Raw genomic sequence first — 18934 nt, forward strand, 5'->3', positions numbered from 1 at the left:
CTGAGGGCCGGGTGAGGGCCTGCGGGCCGGGCTGAGGGCCTGAGAGCCGGGTGAGGGCCTGTGGGCCGGGCTGAGGGCCGGGTGAGGGCCTGCGGGCGGGTGAGGGCCTGCGAGCCGGGTGAGGGCCTGAGGGCCGGGTGAGGGCCTGAGGGCCGGGTGAGGGCCTGAGAGCCGGGTGAGGGGGCCTGCGGGCCGGGTGAGGGCCTGAGGGCCAGGCTGAGGGCCGGGTGAGGGCCTGCGGGCCGGGCTGAGGGCTGCCGCTATGGGAGCGAAGGGGATGAGGCCCGGGGTCCTGGGGTCCCGTTGCCTGGGGTGGCGTCACGGTGAGGGCTGGCGCTTGTCGGGGAGATGCTCCCTCATCCCTCCCCTCTCAAGGTGAGCCCGGGGGACCGGCACCCGCGCAGGGACGACCCCCGACCCTCTGGACAATCGCTCCTGTTTGCACGTGTGCCCCCTGTGCCAGAACCTCCCCAGCGCCGGCCACGGGCAGAGCCTGGGGGTCTGCCCTGAGGGAAGCAGCACAGAGGCAGGGTGCGCGGGACAGGGCGGCCTGCGGGCGGGTGAGGGCCTGAGGGCCGGGTGAGGGCCTGCGGGGCCGGACTGAGGGCCGGGTGAGGGCCTGCGGGGCCGGACTGAGGGCAGGGTGAGGGCCTGCGGGCGGGTGAGGGCCTGCGGGCGGGTGAGGGCCTGTGGGCGGGTGAGGGCCTGCGGGCGGGTGAGGGCCCGAGGGCCGGGTGAGGGCCTGCGGGCGGGTGAGGGCCTGCGGGCCGGGTGAGGGCCTGAGGGCCAGGCTGAGGGCCGGGTGAGGGCCTGCGGGCCGGGCTGAGGGCTGCCGCTATGGGAGCGAAGGGGATGAGGCCCGGGGTCCTGGGGTCCCGTTGCCTGGGGTGGCGTCACGGTGAGGGCTGGCGCTTGTCGGGGAGATGCTCCCTCATCCCTCCCCTCTCAAGGTGAGCCCGGGGGACCGGCACCCGCGCAGGGACGACCCCCGACCCTCTGGACAATCGCTCCTGTTTGCACGTGTGCCCCCTGTGCCAGAACCTCCCCAGCGCCGGCCACGGGCAGAGCCTGGGGGTCTGCCCTGAGGGAAGCAGCACAGAGGCAGGGTGCGCGGGACAGGGCCTGGCCGGTGCCCGGCTGTGAGACGGCCCCTGGACTGTGCGCGCGTCTGTGACTGTGCGCGCGTCTGTGACTGTGCGCGCGTCTGTGACTGTGCGCGCGTGCGCGTGCACGTCTGTGTGCACGTGCGTGCATGGCGCGGACAGGGCCTGGCCGGTGCCCGGCTGTGAGACGGCCCCTGGACTGTGCGCGCGTCTGTGACTGACTGTGCGCGCGTGCGCGTGCGCGTGCGCGTCTGTGTGCACGTGCATGCATGGCGCCGCCTGCCCCACCTCGTCTCCTCTCACCGCCAGGCAGGTGGGCGCAGAGAAGAGGCATATCCGAGTGGGAGATGGGGGCGGGGGCCGTCGGTGCTCACCGCAGGGCCCTGGGGTGGCAGCCAGGCTCACGCTCGCACGCAGCGCAGCAGGCGCTCCGAGCGCTCTGCGCTCCTGATGGCCCGGGTTTTCTGTAGGACTTCTTAGCAGATCTGCTTCTTCCCTGTTTGTCCGGCTTCGGGGAGAAAGAGCTGCTCCTGGGACTAGGGCCGTTCGGGTCTTGCTTTGGCCCCGAAGCCCCCATCCTGCGCTTTGGGCTCCTTTGGGGGTTGTGCCTGGTGCCACGGTGGGTCTGTCTCAGCTGCGGCTTTATTAGGAAGAGGTCCTGTCGTGAATTTTCCAGATCCTCTGAGGTTCCTCTCCAGGGCGCGAACGTGTGAGCGAAATGCCGCTCGCCTGTTCCTGGCTGATCAGGGCCAGGGTTGGAGTCGGTGGACCTGGGGTGTCACCGGCCCTGCTTGCAAGACGCCCCACCGGCCGCTAGGGGGCGCCCGGGCTTTGCGCGGCTGCCGAGCGGCTCTGAGCCCTGGACGGCGCGGCTCTGCCCGCGGGCTGTGCCGACCTGTGTGTTTGGGGTCAGGCGGGCGCGGGGGGCCTCAAGCAGTGGCAGCGGAGGCTGGGGTCGGTGTGAGTTAGAAGGTGGGGCGTCCAGCGAAGGCTCGGGGAGCCCTCCGTACCCTCTGCCCTGGCCCCGCTGCTCCCTCCAGCCCAGGTCCCCAGAGCCGAGCCTCCGCCCCCCGTTCAGCCTCAGTCCACCCAAAGGGGCACTCGCTGTGCCAGCACCGCGGGGCTCGGGAGAGGAGGAGCTGGAGCCTAGACTGAGGCTGCGTTCACTCACCCATTGCCCGCTCGTGCCGTCTTTCCCACGAAGGAGAGTCATCGTCGCCACGTGACCCCGGGAGGCAGACGTGTCATTGGGTCCAAGCGGGTGGAGCAGACTGGAGGGGCCGGCGGGCTATTTGCTGCAGGGATGTTGCGTCTCTGTGGTCGGCGGGCCCTCCTCTCGGGCCCGTTTTCATGGAGAAGTTGTGGTTGGTGGAACGTGTCTTTCTCCAGAGTCTGGGCCGTCTGGCCAGCACTGTAATCCCTGAAAAGAGGCTGTGTTCAGGGCCAGGGGGTTCTTTGGAACCTGACTCCTGTAACCTCCGGGAGAATGTCCTGTGGCCACAGCAGCGTGGCCCGTGTTATCCAGCCATGTCCCTCCTGGGAACTTGCCGCGAACGCAGGTAAACGCTGAAGGACCAGGCGGGGCTGGAGACAAAAGGACATGCTCAGCTTTGCCTTTGGGGGGATGTCTAGTCATCCGAGCACAGAAGCCACCCTGGCGCCTAGCCGCAACGGCCTACTCGGCCCCGGGGGAGTGGACCACGGGCCCCAGGTGCTGCCCGTCTACCCTTCCCACGCCCTGGGCTGGCCTCTGCACAGGGCACCGAGGGATGGAGGCCGGAGCTGGCTCTCGCGGACGTCCCCTTCAGCCTGCAGGGCCCAGCACGTGGCCCCGACCCCCCAGAAGTGGAGCGCACGGGCCACTGGGCGTCCGGACCGCTCTTAGGGGTGTCGGGCCTTCAGCCTCTCCTTTTGTGCCCTTTCGGGTCTGAGCGCCTGCCTCTGACCACAGGTCCTGCGTGAGCCTCAGACACTGGCTCTGTCCGCCATGGGCACCACAGTGGGGGTGAGACCCACCCTGGGTGGAGGGGGCTTCCGCCAGGGATGGCTGTACCCAAGGGGACACTCACAACCGGGGGAGCGCTTCCTAGCGGGTGGGCGCGGGGCAGCCCCGCGTGTCCCGGCGCGAGGACCCTGCTGGGTTCCGGGGAGAGGGCAGGTGCGTGCCCGTGCGCTGGTCTCCGAGTCGCGCTGTGCTCCTGTCGCAGGCTTCATGGCCCCGGAGCTCTTGCGGGGTGAGGAGTACGACTTTGCCGTGGATTACTTCTCCCTGGGGGTCACGCTGTATGAGATGATCGCGGCCAGAGGCCCCTTCCGAGCCCGCGGAGAGAAGGTAGGAGGTGGCCAGCGGTGTCCCTGCAGCTGAGCTGGCATCAGCTGTGTGTGTGTGGGGGGGGCGGGTGTGTGTGTGTGTGTTTGTCGACATAAGAAAAGGCGATTTCCTTAGGCTCTTAGTTCTTTTAGGGAAAATGCCCGAGGCTTTCACAGGTCGAAGGTGGATCCACAAACCAGTATCCGGTGGCGCCCACCTGAGCCAGGCCAGTCCTCGCAGTCAAGGAAACACACGGCTGTGGGCTCGGGATCACCCCGTGTGCTCTTCTGAGAAGTCCTTCCTGAGCAGAAGGAGGGGGACACGGTGACCTCATCTCCTGGGTCTCCGTGCGCCAAGGAGCGTGTCAGGAGGAGCGGAGCCTGGACCCCACCCCCAGCCCCGCCCCCACGAGCGGCGCTCGCTCTGGGGGGCGTGGCTCACCGGAGGCGGCCTCCCTGCCCTTCCCGGAGGCCAACGCGCTCGCCTCCCCGGATGCTGAGCTCCGGGCTGGCCCTGCTCCGGGCACGGCAGCTTCCCTGGACGTCCTGGGGGCGGCGGGCACCGGGGGTGGCCGTGCTGGGGCCCTGCCTCCCGAGCCCCCCGCCCCCTGTCCGCGTGGCGGCCCCGCGTCTCCCCGGGGAGCTCTGCCAGCCCAGCAGAACCGCGAATAGGTGTCGTTCAGAGCCCCCATCACTGTTCACAACAAAAGGAGCAAAGCAGCCTCTTCCCTGGACCCCACGCTGACTCTGCTTGGAGCTGAGGCTGTCTGTGGGGCAGACGTGAGGGGCTGAGGAGGGAGGCCTGGTGTGAACCGTACTTTAGACGTGGCCCCTCGCTCGTCCATGCCCACGGCCCCTCGGCCTGCCTGGAGGTCACAGCCATCAGTTTCTTCGGCTGGACCTCCCCGAGGGCCCCCGCCCAGTCCCTGCTGCTTCCCTGAGATAGTCGTGGGGACAGTCCCTTCTCCAGTCCCCCAAGAGTGAAAACCCCTCCGCTGACTAACACGTAGGGTCGCTCTGTGCGTCTGCACCTCTGCCTTGGACTCCAGCAACGGGTGTCTCCCCGACCTCAGCTCGGAAGAGCAGTCAAGCAACACAGGGTGGGGCCCACGCTGGCCTCAGGCCACCATAGGAGCTCCACCTCAGAGCCCTGGCTGAGCCGCAGCCCTGACAGGACCCCTGGTTTCTGGTGAAAATGAGCAGGAGGGGCTTTCATGAGAAAGTGAACCGTGGTGGTCCTTCCATCCATGGTCCATCCGTGGTCCGTCCATCCTCTGGTCCATCCGTGGTCCCTCCATTCCATGGTCCATCCATGGCCCCTTCATGCTATGGCCCGTCGCCGGGTCATGCGTTCTGGGGTCCATCTTCAGTGCACCTGTGGTCCCTCCATTCTGTGGTCCAGCCGAGGTCCCTGTGTTCGATGGCAAGGAAACTCGGGTACACCCATGACAAGGACAGGTCTCAAACCCACCACTGTGAATGAAAGAATCTGGCCCCGGGAGAGTGACTCTGGATGACCCCGCTTCCGTGAAGTGTTAGGACGTTTTGGAAAGGGCCGATCTGACCGACAGGGAGAGGAAATGGGCAGCGTTTGGTTGAGGTGGGGCTGGAGACTTCCGGGCTGACTGTCGGAGGCTCCCTGGGGATGGACCCACTGGAAGTGAATTCTGTGGGCTGGAAGTCACGCTCGGGAAAGCTGGTCTGGACTAAGGCTCCATGGACCCTGTGGGCGTCTGCCCTTGGAGAACCTCTGCCACCTCGCCGATCAAGCTGGGGGGCATGGCTGTGGGAGTGCAAGGTGTCCACCCTCAGGGCCTCACGCCCTGACCAGCGATACTGAGCCCTTAAGTGCTAACACGCGGGAAGGTGGTGTCGGGCACCCCCGAGAGCAGGGCCGGCCAGGCCCGCGGAGCTGCCGTGTCCGGAGCTGCCGTGGCAGCTGGGGCGACGCGGGTGGGCCTGGCCGGGGTGTGACGTGGGTGTCAGGGGTGTGACGTGGGCTGACGGTGCTGTGTCCGCCGTGCAGGTGGAGACCAAGGAGCTGAAGCAGCGGGTCCTGGAGGAGGTGGTCACCTACCCCGACAAGTTCAGCCAGGCCAGCAAGGACTTCTGCGAGGCACTGCTGCAGAAGGACCCCGAGAGGCGCCTGGGGTTCAGGGACGGCTCCTGTGATGGGCTCCGCGCCAGCCCCCTCTTCAGAGACATTAACTGGCGGCAGCTGGAGGCCGGTACTGTCCGCGTGTGGGAGCCGGGGCCGGGGACTCCTAGGTGACCCTCGCTGGCCGCCCAGTCCCGTTGGCATCCGGCAGCTTAGCGTGAGGTCGGGGGCCGGGCGGCCTGGGTGGACCCCCCCCTCCGGAGCATCCTCTGCCCCCGATGACACCACCGTACCTGTTCCCTGCTCATCCCAGCGCGCCCAGGACTGGATGTTCACGGGGTGGGTCTCCTGGGGACCCGAGGAGGCGGCGAGGGTTGGATGGGGTGTGTGGGAAACACCTGTGAGCTGAAGATCTGAACCCACTGTCAGGCATTTCCTTGAAGGAGCCCGCGATCCAAGTCGAGGCGGGATTTCTCCAGCCATCATTTGTTCCACCAGCGTCTGCTGTTAGGTCGCGTGCAGGCTAGTGTGTGCGAGTGTGTGTGTGCACGCGTGTCTGCGGGAGAGAAGCGTGGCACCCGCCACACCCACCAGAACCCACACCCAGGAATTGCGAGCCTGTGACCTCACGGCCCGACGCCCCAGTAGGAGACGTTTCTTTGGTGGGGAAGGGTCAGGGCAGCGGCAGCCCGGCTGATCTGAAGGTGCTGGCGCCAGGGAGAGCTGCCCAGAGCAGGCCCGGGCCCGGGGAGATCAGGCAGCCCGAGCGAGCGGTCAGGACCCGGGAAGCTGGAGCCGGGTTGAGCCCCGAGGCCACAGGGTCTGTGCCGAGGAGGGATGGGGTGAAGACACAGGGAGTTCAGTTCTGAGCATGTTGTGATCGAGGTGTAGACCTGCAGACGGGGAGGCCGGCACTGGGGCTGGGGGTCTGCAGAGACGGTGGGCACGGCGGCGTCGGGGGCAGTGCAGCCAAGGGCCCGCCGACCCTCGTGACGGGGCTTCTGGGCGGGTCGGAGGGGGCGCAGATGGGGGCCGGGTTCTGGCGACGTGTGTCCAGACCGGCCTCTGAGTCTCCAGCCTGGCTCAGCGCCCTGTGGCGGGTGTCGCTCTCCTCGTCACCGCCAGGGCCCCATGAGGGGCAGCGGCCCTGCCGGCTGAGCGGGGGCTCTCGGCGCGCGGCCGCCTCCTTCCGCTGGCTGGCCCTTCACGCCCCGTGTCTTCCGTCCTCTCACAGGGATGCTGACCCCCCCCTTCATCCCAGACTCCAGGACTGTCTATGCAAAGAACATCCAGGACGTGGGTGCCTTTTCCACAGTCAGGGGCGTGGCCTTTGACAAAGAGGACACAGAATTCTTCCAGGAATTCGCCACCGGCACCTGTCCCATCCCCTGGCAGGAGGAGATGATCGAGAAGGGTATCTTTGGGGACCTGAACGTGTGGCGGCCTGACGGGCAGATGCCCGACGACATGAAGGGGATCTCCGTGCCGGAGGCGGCCCCCTCGTCCAAGTCGGGGTTGTGTCTGGTTTGCTAGACCAGCTGCAGCGCCTCGTGGGTCAGTTGAGCCCCTCCCGCCAGGCCGCTGCATGGCTGTGGCCCGGCGCTCAGCAAAGGCAGGACAGAGGAGGCCGGTCCAGGCAGGCCTCCCGCGCAGGGTCAGGAGTGCCAGCAGTAGATAGTCCACCTCCTTTGCACCCTTTCACTCAAAAAGGATCCAGCGGTCCTGGGACGGAATGCACCAGTGACACGTGGCTCTCAGGGCCCTGGAGCGGCCGTGCAAGCTGGCTGCGACTTGGGTGGCAAGAGTGAAGACTCAGTTCGGGTTCCCCGGCACCTCAGCTGCAGCTTTGCAGGCCCTGCCTTCTCTGGGCTGGTTCAGAGGTCGGCAGACCCCGGCCTGCGGGCTTGCGGGCTCCGCCGAGAGGCCCGGACTGTGCGCCGGGCCCGGTTTCCCTTAGCGCCCAGCTCCCGGCCCCGCCCCTAGCTGTCGGGTCACTGCCGGGGCCGGGCTGGTCCCCACCTGCACGTCGGGGATGCCATCTCCACGTCCGCCGGTGCTGAGTCTCCAGCGGGGTGCCCTTGCCGGCCGGGGCCCAGGTGTCCAGGAGGAGGGGAAGGCCCAGGGGCCTGGGGGCGAGGCTGACCGCAGCAGTCACCCCCCCGGGCTTCTCCTCATCCCGAGACCGTCTCCAGTTGATGACAACTGGACAAAAGCTGCCCACCCCCGGCAGGCAGGACGGGCCAGCGGCTCTCTCCCCGCACCCGGCACCTGCTTCCCACCCCGACTCTGCCTCTTGGCCTGCAAGGCCTGGCCCTCTCCTGGTCTCCCTCCTGGGGCCAGCTTTGGGCTGGTCTTGCTGCGTGGGGTTTGCTGCCTGACGGCCAGGAGCAGTCCCTCCCTTTCTCGAGCGCCTCTGCCCTCAGGGTGTCATGCTGAGCGTGGCCAGCACCCCTGCCATCCGCTCCCCCAGCAGCCTCGGGGGAGGAGTGACCCTGAGGGGCACGACCTTGGGGCCTGCGGCTCAGCCCCCAGGGACCAGTGGCCCCGCTGGCCAGGAGCCACTGCAGGAGGCTGGCCCCGGGCTGCTGTGGGCTCAGACAGCCATCAGGTGTAAGAGGCCTGCTTGTTGGTGGGGATGTTTCAAGTGTATCTTCGGGTCCCTTGTGCACCGAGGGCATTAAAGCCCCTTTCCTGGTGAATAAACGTGCAGGACGACCCTCTCTCCTGTGCGCTGCAGCCATAATGTCCTGGAAAGGCCCTGAAGAGCCGTCCAGTGCTTTTGGTCTGTGACCTGAAACTGCCACTTGAACATCGCCTGGGAGGCTGAGATGGGGGCCCGTGGCCAAGGGAGGCTGGGCTGTCGGCAGGATCAATCGCTGTGTCGGCCCTGACGCCGGTTTTGTGTCCTAGGATGAGACACGTAGATTATCTAATGGCTGTAAATCTCACCTCACTACATTCAGGTGCAAGACACATCACTTCCGGTCTTTCTAAACCCATTTCATCTGCTCTAGGTCCCCATGGCCCTGAGCAGAGTCACTTAAACGTCAGGGGTGGGTGTGGCCTGGCCTTTGGCCGCCGTCCCAGTGCCTGCCCGGGGCCCACGGTGCCTGAGGGTAGCCCCTCCTGTGGAACCAGCAACCCCGGCGGGGACCCCTCTGCCTTCATCTTATGCCTGGACGGCCAGAGGAGACAGGGCATCGATACAGTCGAACTTCAGATAAACAACAAGTAACTCTTTTCGTGCGTGGGACATACTTAACGCTAAAAACTTATTCAAGGTTTTTGGCTAAATCTGGCACAGCTGTTGCAGATGATACACTCAACCTACGAAGGAGCGGGCATTCCACGCACTAGCAGGTCTGTGGGGATATAAGCACAAAAGCAAGTGGCGTGTGACTCTTCCGCTGCCTCTCTTGTGGTCTGCTCAGGGGTGCCCCCCGCTCCCCAGTAAAACTCAAGCCAGCCCCGTGTAGTTACACACAGGCAGCAAAAGTCGTGGAGTCACTTCACTTTTATTTTAAAACGCTTTGAAACTTAAATTTTCACATAGAAACAAAGGAATAGTCAATGCCCACCCTGTGAGGCGGACACTGCCCCGCCGGCGCGGGAGCCTGGACGCGCCGCTGTCCCGCTGGTCAGCCCCGGCCCAGGGGCGCCCTGCGGCCCCTGGAGGCGGCAACCAGAGCACTAACTTAAAATGCGCCACCGGGAGAACCGCGTCTCCAGTCGCTCCAGGCTTCCCCAGCTGGGCTGGAGGGACGCCTCCACCCTCCCGTCCAGCCGCAGCCTTGGGGCCCGGGGGCGAGGCCGGAGGCCGGAGGGTGCACAGGGCAGTTCCCAGCTGCTGGGCTGGCGCTTATGGTGACTCTTCATTGAGGGCTTTCTTCATGGGCCTTCGGGGGCCTCTGCTGTGGGACGTCTCGGGTGCAGACCCCCTGACCGGGCACACTCTGAGGGGGGGGTCTCGCTGTCACTCCAGCTGTCCCCCGGCTCCCCTGTCTCACTGTCACTCCAGCTGTCCCCCGGCTCCCCTGGGCAAGGGACACGCCATCCAGGCTGGATAACGGGGCTGCCCGGGCGCTCCCCCAGGCCGGAGCTGGGGGGCCCTCTGTGGAGAAGCCTTCGTCCCTGGGTCCTTTCATCCAACGAGCGCAAGCCCCTGGACCCCCGAGGGGTGCTGGGCTCGGGCACTTGGCCCTTGCCGTCGTCCCCATGCCAGGAGCCAGAGGAGATCCCACTTTTCCATCCTGGTGCGTTCCAACGTGAACTGTGGTGAGGATGTGGGCCCCCCACAAGCGCATATTTCCTTATGGAGAATCTGCAAACGCCTTCACTGTGACTTTTCCTTTGTAAAAGACAAAAAAATGCAATTTCCATCCAAGTAGAAAAGGGTAAAAATAAAAGTTTAAGAACACGGCAGACTCTCTAAGATTGTGATATAGTCCTGGTGCACTCCCTCCTTCAAAATCACATACACACATTACTCAGCCATAAAAAGAAGCGAAACTGGGTTTATTTGTAATGAGGTGGATGGACCTAGAGTCTGTCATACAGAGTGAAATAAGTCAGAAAGAGAAAAACAAATACCATATGCTAACACATATATATGGAATCTAACGCATAGCATAGGGAGGTCAGCTCCGTGCTCTGTGACCACCTAGAGGGGTGGGATAGGGAGGGTGGGAGGGAGATGCAAGAGGGAGGGGATATGGGGATATATGTATACGTATAGCTGATTCAGTTTGTTGTAAAGCAGAAACTAACACACCATTGTAAAGCAATTATATTCCAATAAAGATGTTTTAAAAAATCACACACACACGTGTGCAGATGCATACGGACACGTGCACACATGTACATAATACACATGTACACATAGATACACATACACACATGTACATAACACTCACACACACGCATACAGCACACACATGCGCTCTTGCACACACACACGCACACACTTTGTCCCCATCTCCCTCCAGATTCAGAGAGTTGCTGGTACAGCCCCGTGGCCCCTGGGTCTGCGCCCTCCGCTCTGCTCCCCGGCCGGGCGGGTCCCGTGCGGCTTTGTTCTGCTGCTCCTGGTAGCCCGCCAGGCCCTGCTGTCTATACATATAAACCCCCTTTCTTCCACTTGTTTGAGTGCAGCTGCAGCCTGGGAGAGGCAGCCCCTTGGGTTTTCTGGGGTGATTCAAGCGATATGGGCTGATTCCGATCAACGCAATAACTAAATATAACTGCAAAACGTCATTACCCAACCCCAGCTCAGCAAAGGCTGAGGTCGCGTCCTCTTATTTCACGATGGGCCCAGCCCCTGCTGCGAGTGTTCAGACACACAAGTGCGCCCCAAGTGAAAATACAGCGTCCACGTTACAGGCATTTTGCCGGCTGAGAGAAGAAGAGCTTGAGAGGCCATGGGATTAAAATAAACATGAGAGAGGCTCCCGGGCTTTACCCAGACAATGTCAAATGAAGGTAAGAAGGCTTGATTTGATTTTGTAGAAACCAAACCTCAGTCCCTCAGTGACAGCAGAGCACTGTTTTTCCAGGTTCAGGCTCCTTACGTCCAAGACGAAGGGCCTCGGGGTGTGACGACGGGGGTGGCCAGCCTGGGGGCTCCCAGCGCCAGCTCCTTGCCCAGCCCTGTGGGTCCTGAACGCTCAGGGCGCCGCCTTTCCCTGACACACCGGCATTGGTAAGAGCACGGGTGCTAGGCCAGGCCTGTGAGGGGCAAGGCCCCACTCTCAGGGCGACGGCTTGCACGTCCCAGGAGACGGCAGGCAAGCTGTGGTTGCCAATCCAAGGCCCGGAAGGCGCCCCCCTCCTCACCGGGGAGTCAGCCGGTGGGGGGCTTCCTGCTTCCCATGGGGACTGAGAGCCTGGAAAGGTGAGCCTCCCTGCTTGGGCTCGCTAGAGGGGCCGGGAGATCACGGTTACAGGCCTCCCGCGAAGCCCCTGGAGTGTTTGCAATTTACACCGTTTGTGTCCCTGAGAGCATCTCCCGTCTGGCTGGCCGCCTCGCTGCAGGCAGGCGGGGCCCTGAGTCTCCCCGGCCCCCGGTCTGCATTATTCATCCCCGGCTCATCGCAGGGTGTTCGGTTACCGCAGGGCCCCGAAGCCCGAGACCAGACTCTCACACGCTCCCGCAATGGACAAGGGTCCTGCCTGCGCAGGCGCCCAGGGGCCCTGGATCTGGACCCCGCCTGGCCAGTGGCTGACAAAGGAGCTTCCTGGATGGTTCCTAGGGGTCTTTTAATCCCTCTCTTTTTAGGGCTGGTCCTGGTTTCAGAGCCTGCTGACCCCTATCTGCTCATACAGGTTGGGGGGAAGGGTCCTCCACCCGGGTCTCCTCGAGGGGCCGGGCCAGGCGGACCCCGTGGAGAGGGGTGCGTCCGGCAGGGGCCCCCGCCTGGGTGGAAGCAGGTGCTGAGAGGGGTGGGGGCCATGCTTGTTCAGTCTCCATCCGCAAGGTGTTCCCGGGCGCCTGCCGTGAGCGGGACATGGTTCTAAGCAGGGAACAGAAGAAGGGCCGTGATGAATTCAGTTTCATAACAGGATCGAGTGAGCGCCAGGGTCACCCTGCGCCTGCACAGGATCGAGGGCTGAGCCTCCCTTCTTGGGCAGCTGGTCATGTACTTTTATGTCACCCTGATCGTAATTTAAGAAACTAAATTCTAGACTCCTCTTCCTCTCCCCTGTTCCAGCTGGAGCCTGTGAGATTCATCCTCGGAGGAGGGAGGCCGGGCAGGGCGGACGGGTGGAAATCCCTGGGGCGCTTCCCATCTCTGCTTTCTCCGAAGCCTGAGCCAGGTAACTGGGAGGCAGTGACCGGAGGGCGAGGGGAGGTGGGTCGGCACCCGGCCAGCCTTGGCCGCCAGCCACCCAAGGCCATCTGAGCTTGGCGGGGGCCCCCGGGGGCAGGCCGTAAGGACCGTCGGCCAGATGTGCCCACACCCTCACCCGCCACTGTGACAGAGTGGAGCCCAGACGGGAGCAGGGCGCCAGCCAGGTGTGTGTGTGCACCTGTGCCGTGCGGGGCCTGTGAGGACGTCAGGCTGACGGGGCCTGTGGGAAGATTAGTCCCTCTTCTTGCAGTATGGGGGCTGAGCCAGCCCCTCCCGTCAGCTCCTCCGTGCTGGACGGGCCTCCAGGGGCAGCTGGGGTCACGCTGGACCCCCATGCTGGGAAGAGTCCCTGCCCGCCCCGGGCCTGAGGAAGATGCAGGGAGACCCCACAGTGCAGGATCCTCGGATTCACGGTGATTTCTTGCCCTCCCGACAGCCCTGCTCCTGGGCCCCTGAAAGCCTGACCCCCCCTACTTAGCTCCCCCCGCAGGCAGCCGGGCACAGCACCGTGCACCCCCCACCCCCCGACCCAGCATCCTCTCGGCCTGAAAGCCTGCTTCCCATCCCTGCTGCTCACGGACCACCCGGCACTTCAGATGTTCGTTTCCCTCCAGAGGCCCTGGTTCGAGTGTCCGGGCCCCTAGGGGGTTCCGGTGCAAGGCAAAGTCACCGAGCAGGTCACCGGGGAGGCCTGGATCTCCGCAGGGGCCGGGTCACGTCCCTGGGATCCCCGTTGCTTCTCTAGCGCGGTGACTGCTCTCACCGATGCTACTGTCACCATCTGCTTTATAACACAGTAGTATGTTTTATTTCTCCTACTTCTCACTTTTAAAGCTCTTAAAGGGCAGCTCTGTATGACTTATCTTCACGGCTCTCCTAGTATCCTGCATATAGAGGAAATTCAATAAATGTTTGTTGACTGCACGAACAAAAGATTAAATTAAATGTCTGTAGGGAAGTAAATACATGCTTTCCCACTTGGAGGATGTGATTACGCCTTGATATCGAACTGACCTGGTTCATATCTTACTTCAGCCACTGACCAGCTACTTCACTTCAGAAAAATTATTTAAATTCTCAGTGCCTCAGTTTCCTCATCTGTGAAATGGGTAGAACATTGTACCGATTAACTAAGGCAGACACGAGCAGCGGTGATCACGGGGCGAGGCGTCTGATAGGTGTTCGACCAGTGTCAGCCTTGTCCCCCATCTCCACCTGCCCCGTCCATCTGAAGGGTGAATCCAGGTCAACTCAGGACGTCTGGGTGAGACCCTCTGAGGGGATGCGGCTGTTTCTGGGGGGAGTGGGGACTTGAGTTCAGGTGAAGGAAGTGGAGGCAGGGACTTAGGATACTTCGAACGTATTACACTGAGCAGGAAGGAACTTGGCACTAGGGTTCATAACTGTTCTAATCAATTATCTTCTTAACGTCAGTAATAATTGGTCCAGACCCTCTGCCTGTCCTCAGACCAATAGAAGACAGATTTCCTCATCGTCTCATAATTGCCTTTGCAAGAGCTAAATTAAATTAGGTTTTAAAAATATCCTGATCCCAGACTATGGCTCCCTGCAGAGTTGGGCTGGATGCAGGCGTCCTCAGGCCAGCACGGGGGGGATCAGGTGTCAGTCGGTGCCGTCAGCCTCCGAGCCGGTGCCGTCAGCCTCCGAGCCGGTGCCGTCAGCCTCAGAGCCGGTGCCTGCTACGCTGTGGCGGTGCTGCTTGGCCTCCTGGCGGGGGTGTCCGTGCCAGGTCCACACGCAGGCTTTGGAGGAGCCCCGGGTCTGCTCTAGTCACGTCGATTAGCCTCCTGGACCTCGGTTTCCTCACCCGGGCAGGGGAGCTCGTGGCGGGGGGGGTGGGGGGCACACTAACGCCTGCCGCCCTCGTCACGATCCCCTGCTCAAGGAGCCCTGAAAGAATTCCCCAAACCTGCCCAGCTCCAGTTGGCATCTAAAATCTCCGGCGGTAAACGGATTAGTTGGAAGAGGGTATCATTTCTGGCAACACATGCACATTTTGAAGGATATGTTCGGTGAACCTTTGGAACGACACACAGGTCCGGCCCGCCCAGCCGCCCTCGGGGCGCGGGCGCGCACGGCCGGGTGGCGCTGCTGGGCGTCACGTCCTGAGCCTCGGTGGGCCGCGGCCGGGCCGGCAGGGCCGCGTGCGGACAGAGCACTCGGACCCCGCGTGGCTCTCCTTCCCAGCACACACTGGGCTCCGGCTGGCGGAGGCGGGTCTGGTTTTCAAAGCAGCCAACCGAATCGGCCTTGCTTCCTGTCAGAAAATGTTATGAATTACCCTTCAATTCCGGCGAATGGGCGAATAGGCGCCTCCACGACAACCGCTCGCTTCCGGACTGTCTTCTACACCCTCCTGGGCGATGCGCGATGGCGGGGGTCTCCCGTGAGCGTGCAGGCGTTTCTTACCGCCGCCGCCCTTTGGCCATGGTTTCCGTCATCGCTTCTGTTGGGGCCCCGGAGGAGCATCCGCCGCGGGGGCCGCGCCTCTGGGGGGGCCTCGTGGGCGAGGGGAGTGATGGTCCCTCCGCCCTCTGAGTTCTTGCCTCAGACCCCCATACGGAAGGCAGAGTAACAGGAGAAAAGCAGCTTATCACACAGCTTGGGGAGCGGCTCCAGGGAAAACAGCGGGTTCAGACAGACAGGGCAGGACACAGCGGGCAGGTGCGGCTTCCGAGGGCATCGGATACGGGAGGGAAGCAACGGGCTGAGGCCCGCAGATGCCGCTGGGCCGTCTCTCGGCTGCTGAGAGCTGGTCTCCGGCAAAGGAGAATTTATGTCCTGTTTTCAGGCAGAAGGCGGAACTTTCTCTGCTCCTTAATAGCCTTCAGCTCAAAATAATTCTCATGTCACAGAGGCATACTTCGGGGCGACGTGTTCTGGTTTCCTTCAGCCTTCCCTGTTGAAGGTAGGCTGCGGAAGGAGAAGCAGCAGCCCCGAGGCCTGTTCTCCGCGGGATCTGCTTATTCCCCCCCCAGCAGCCCAGGTCCCCCCCGCCGCCCCGCCACGGACGGAGGCTCTGGTTTAGAGCCCTTAAGCCCCACACGTACCACTGCGTATTGTGGTTAAAAGAGCACAATTTATTCTCGCGCGATTCTGGGGCCGGAAGTCCACACTCGGGCTCACTGGGCTGGAGTCAAGGTGTTTAGGGGGCACCCGCTGTGTGTCTGCACGGTATGAGGTTGGTGTGGCCACGTCTCACCGCCTGCTCTACACCACGGTCACTTCTCCCTGGATCCTAGCCGCCTTTCCGGCCTCCTGGCTCCCATCCTGCTGCCCTACAACCCCTCTCAGTGGCCCTTCTGATGTGGGCTCCCCTGGGGCCCTGGCATCGCAGGTAAGACCTCCTGCCGCCCGCTGTGTGCCAGGCCCGCCCCCGGTCTGCCCAGGGGCTCCTTCGCAGAGGCCGAGCGGCCCCACCTGACGCCGTCTGGGCGGGCAGGACGTCTCCTCTGGTGACCAGTGACCCGAGCCCTCCTCCTACGCGTCACACTTTCCCTCCTGCCGCAGCACGTGTGGCCGTCTCAGGCCCCCCGACCCCCCGCATCTTCCTCGGTGATTGTGTGTATTGGCCACTGTCTCTTCTCCGAAGGGTGCCCGCTGCACCAGGACCTCTGTCCATCGGTCCTCCCCGAGTGCAGGGCACGGTGTCTAGCATGTGGAGTGGGTGCCCAGTGCAACCCGCGGAGGGCCGCCGTGAGCGAATGGTATTGCTTTCCACGCCTAAAACCTGTACGCAGGTGGTGTTCTACTCACCTCAACACCACGCACTGCGGTTTTGCTCGACGTTGTGTTCGAGTTTCCCTGCTGGTGCAGGAAGCCTCACCGCGTAGTGAACCACGGATACGTAAATCTATCCCTCGTCCTGGTGTTCGTTGCTTTGCCGTTACACACAGAGCCGTGTTGCATATTTTGTGTGCAAACCTCACACGTCAGGGTTTTTCTGCCGCAGTGGAACCCCTTCAGAACGACTGGGGCCCCTAACAATTACTTCACTGCCAGGCATTCTGACTGGACTGGTCTGGGTTGGCTCAGGATGGCGTAATTTTTAAAAAGAAGGTCTTTAGCTGATTCTCAGGGCAGCCTGGGCCTGGAACCACAGGTCTTGGGCTTTTGCACTTAAGCGGGGAATTGCTGGCTTGTAGGGACCCATCTTCGACTTGCCCAAACACTGCTGTCAAAGCGGTCACAGCGGGCGTGACCCCACCAGCAGCGCACGCGGGTTCCTTCCCCCAGATTCTCCATACTATTACCGCCCCACCTTCAAAGGTTTGCCAGCGCCGAGTCCGGGGCGCACCGCCTCCCCTGCCCTGGTGCTTGCGTTCCGGGAAAACCGGGAGGGGGCGGGGGGCGGGGCGAGGGGCGGGGCGCAGGTAGGAGGCGAGCGGACGGACGCTGACCGGAGGGGCGGTGCCCGGGCATCTGGTCCTTGCGGCCACCGCGCCCCACGGTCGCTGTCGCAGCGGGAGAGCAAGCAGCCCCTCCCCGCCGAGCAGCCCCCGGGATGCAGCCTCTCCGGCCGCCGGTGCCCGGGCCCCTGGCCCTGCTGGACACGACAGGTGAGCGCACAGGTGGGCCAGGCTCCGGTCCTCCGGCGCCCGAGCTCCGCCGGGGCCCCTGGGCGCGGGCACAGGCCCTCTCCCTCCGCTTTTTCCTGAGTGTCCAGACTTTGCGCCTGTCTCTCCCCGTCTCGTTCTCCGCTCTCCTTTATTACGAGCAATAGACGACGATCCGTAGAAACCTTACAACCCACCCCATTTCAGGCTCCAGAAATTTCCAGGAAAAGGTCATTTCGTGGGGCCAGGTGGCTTCTTCCTGCTTGAAAGTGACCAAGGCCCTTAGGGCATTCTTCGCGCGGCTGTCCGCCCCATCCGCGCCCGCCCCAGGCTTCCGCCCCGGAAATTCACGGAATCTGGAATTCGCGGATTTCCCACCAAGCCCGATGCAGCCGAAGCCAGGCGGCGGGACTCAGGAAGCCGGCGCCCTTGTCTCTCTACCGGGAAGTGGCCGGGAGGGGAGTAATGGGGGTGTTTTCCTGACGGGGAGGCCGGGAAGGCTTCAAGAGAAGAGAAGGTAGTTCCACGGCGAGCGGGGCTCTGACGGATGGGTGGTGATGCCTCGGGGTCGGCTGCCGCTTCACAGGGGGTCCAGCGGAGAACGCAGGGGTTTACCTCCCAGCCCTGTGTGCAGTGGCTTTGCAAAGTCTCTTTTAAAAAACCAGATTAGTGATGTTGCTTGATTTTTAAATGATTTTTAAATGATAATCAAGGCATCTGGCTTCTTCCTAAAAGAAACAATTCTATACCCACCGCTCTCTAAAGCCAAATGCTCTGTGACAGACTGACCTACACGTGTTCCATCCTCCTGGAAAACAATTACTTATTATAATGACAACTAGTTGTTATGACTAGTTATTAACTACTCACAATTATTACCATCATTATATTAGAATGACTTGATTTCAAAAATAGCATTTTTCACTTAGAATTTTCTTCTGAGGAGGAACTTTAAATTTAAAAAATACTGAGAGTTGGGTTTTTATTTAAAAATACTAAACAGGAGTGTAGCCTGGCATGGGATTATGGGTATTTTCTACCTTACATGTCTGCACTCATGCCCTTGGGGGATGTGTTCTGTGTAAAAGCAAAATAAAAGGGAAATTGTTGGCTGAGGGCACATCCTTGTGCCTTCGTCTGTTTCCCTGGGACGATTGCTTAGCCCCCACGGCTGCTGTCGAGATGAAATGATTAAATTAAGCTCATTCTTCTTTCTGGGAGACCCGGCCCTCCTGGCAAGGAAGGGGTGACGAGGTGACTGCCCCCACCCCGGTCTTTGTGACGCCCCCTTCCTGGCTCCACTAAGTGGAGAAGGTGCGGAGGGGGGCAGCCCCTAGGTCTGCTCCATCCTTGCACCTCGTCGTGGAGCCACAGAGGCTGGGAGGGGAGGCTGGGGGGAGGCTGTGAGGGGAGGCTGGAAGGAGGTTGGGACGAGGCTGTGAGGGGAGGCTGTGAGGAGGCTGGGATGGGAGGCTGGGGGGATTGCTTAGCCCCCACGGCTGCTGTCGAGATGAAATGATTAAATTAAGCTCATTCTTCTTTCTGGGAGACCCGGCCCTCCTGGCAAGGAAGGGGTGACGAGGTGACTGCCCCCACTCCGGTCTTTGTGACGCCCCCTTCCTGGCTCCACTAAGTGGAGAAGGTGCGGAGGGGGGCAGCCCCTAGGTCTGCTCCATCCTTGCACCTCGTCGTGGAGCCACAGAGGCTGGGAGGGGAGGCTGGGGGGAGGCTGTGAGGGGAGGCTGGAAGGAGGTTGGGACGAGGCTGTGAGGGGAGGCTGGGAGGGGATGCTGGGAGGAGCTTGGGACAAGGCTGTGAGGGGAGGCTGTGAGGAGCCTGTGAGGAGGCTGGGATGGGAGGCTGGGGGGAGGCTGGGAGGAGCTTGGGATGAGGCTGTGAGGGGAGGCTGGAAGGAGGTTGGGAAGAGGCTGGGAGGAGGCTGGGAGGGGAGGCTGGGAGGAGGGTGGGGGGAGGCTGGGAGGGGATGCTTGGAGGGGG

General features: G+C 62.8%; 2 protein-coding genes across 3 annotated transcripts in view; both read left to right on the forward strand.

The window, feature by feature from the left end:
* The window catches only part of GRK1 (G protein-coupled receptor kinase 1), a 15853-nt gene extending 8809 nt beyond the window's left edge, over nt 1–7044 (forward strand). The window contains exons 5-7 of the mRNA XM_007116844.3: nt 3311–3435; nt 5440–5641; nt 6746–7044. Coding sequence (XP_007116906.2) covers nt 3311–3435; nt 5440–5641; nt 6746–7044 — 626 coding nt within the window. The remainder of the gene's footprint in view (nt 1–3310; nt 3436–5439; nt 5642–6745) is intronic.
* A 9810-nt stretch (nt 7045–16854) lies between these two features.
* TMEM255B (transmembrane protein 255B) overlaps nt 16855–18934 on the forward strand; it is a 37652-nt gene continuing 35572 nt past the window's right edge. For both annotated transcript variants that reach the window (XM_024117438.2, XM_028497820.1), the window contains exon 1: nt 16855–16939. In XM_024117438.2, the coding sequence (XP_023973206.1) occupies nt 16885–16939 (55 nt within the window). In that variant the 5' untranslated portion in view covers nt 16855–16884. The remainder of the gene's footprint in view (nt 16940–18934) is intronic.

This window comes from Physeter macrocephalus, chromosome 13 (genome assembly GCF_002837175.3).
Source record: "Physeter macrocephalus isolate SW-GA chromosome 13, ASM283717v5, whole genome shotgun sequence".
In the NCBI taxonomy this organism is placed as follows: domain Eukaryota; kingdom Metazoa; phylum Chordata; class Mammalia; order Artiodactyla; family Physeteridae; genus Physeter; species Physeter macrocephalus.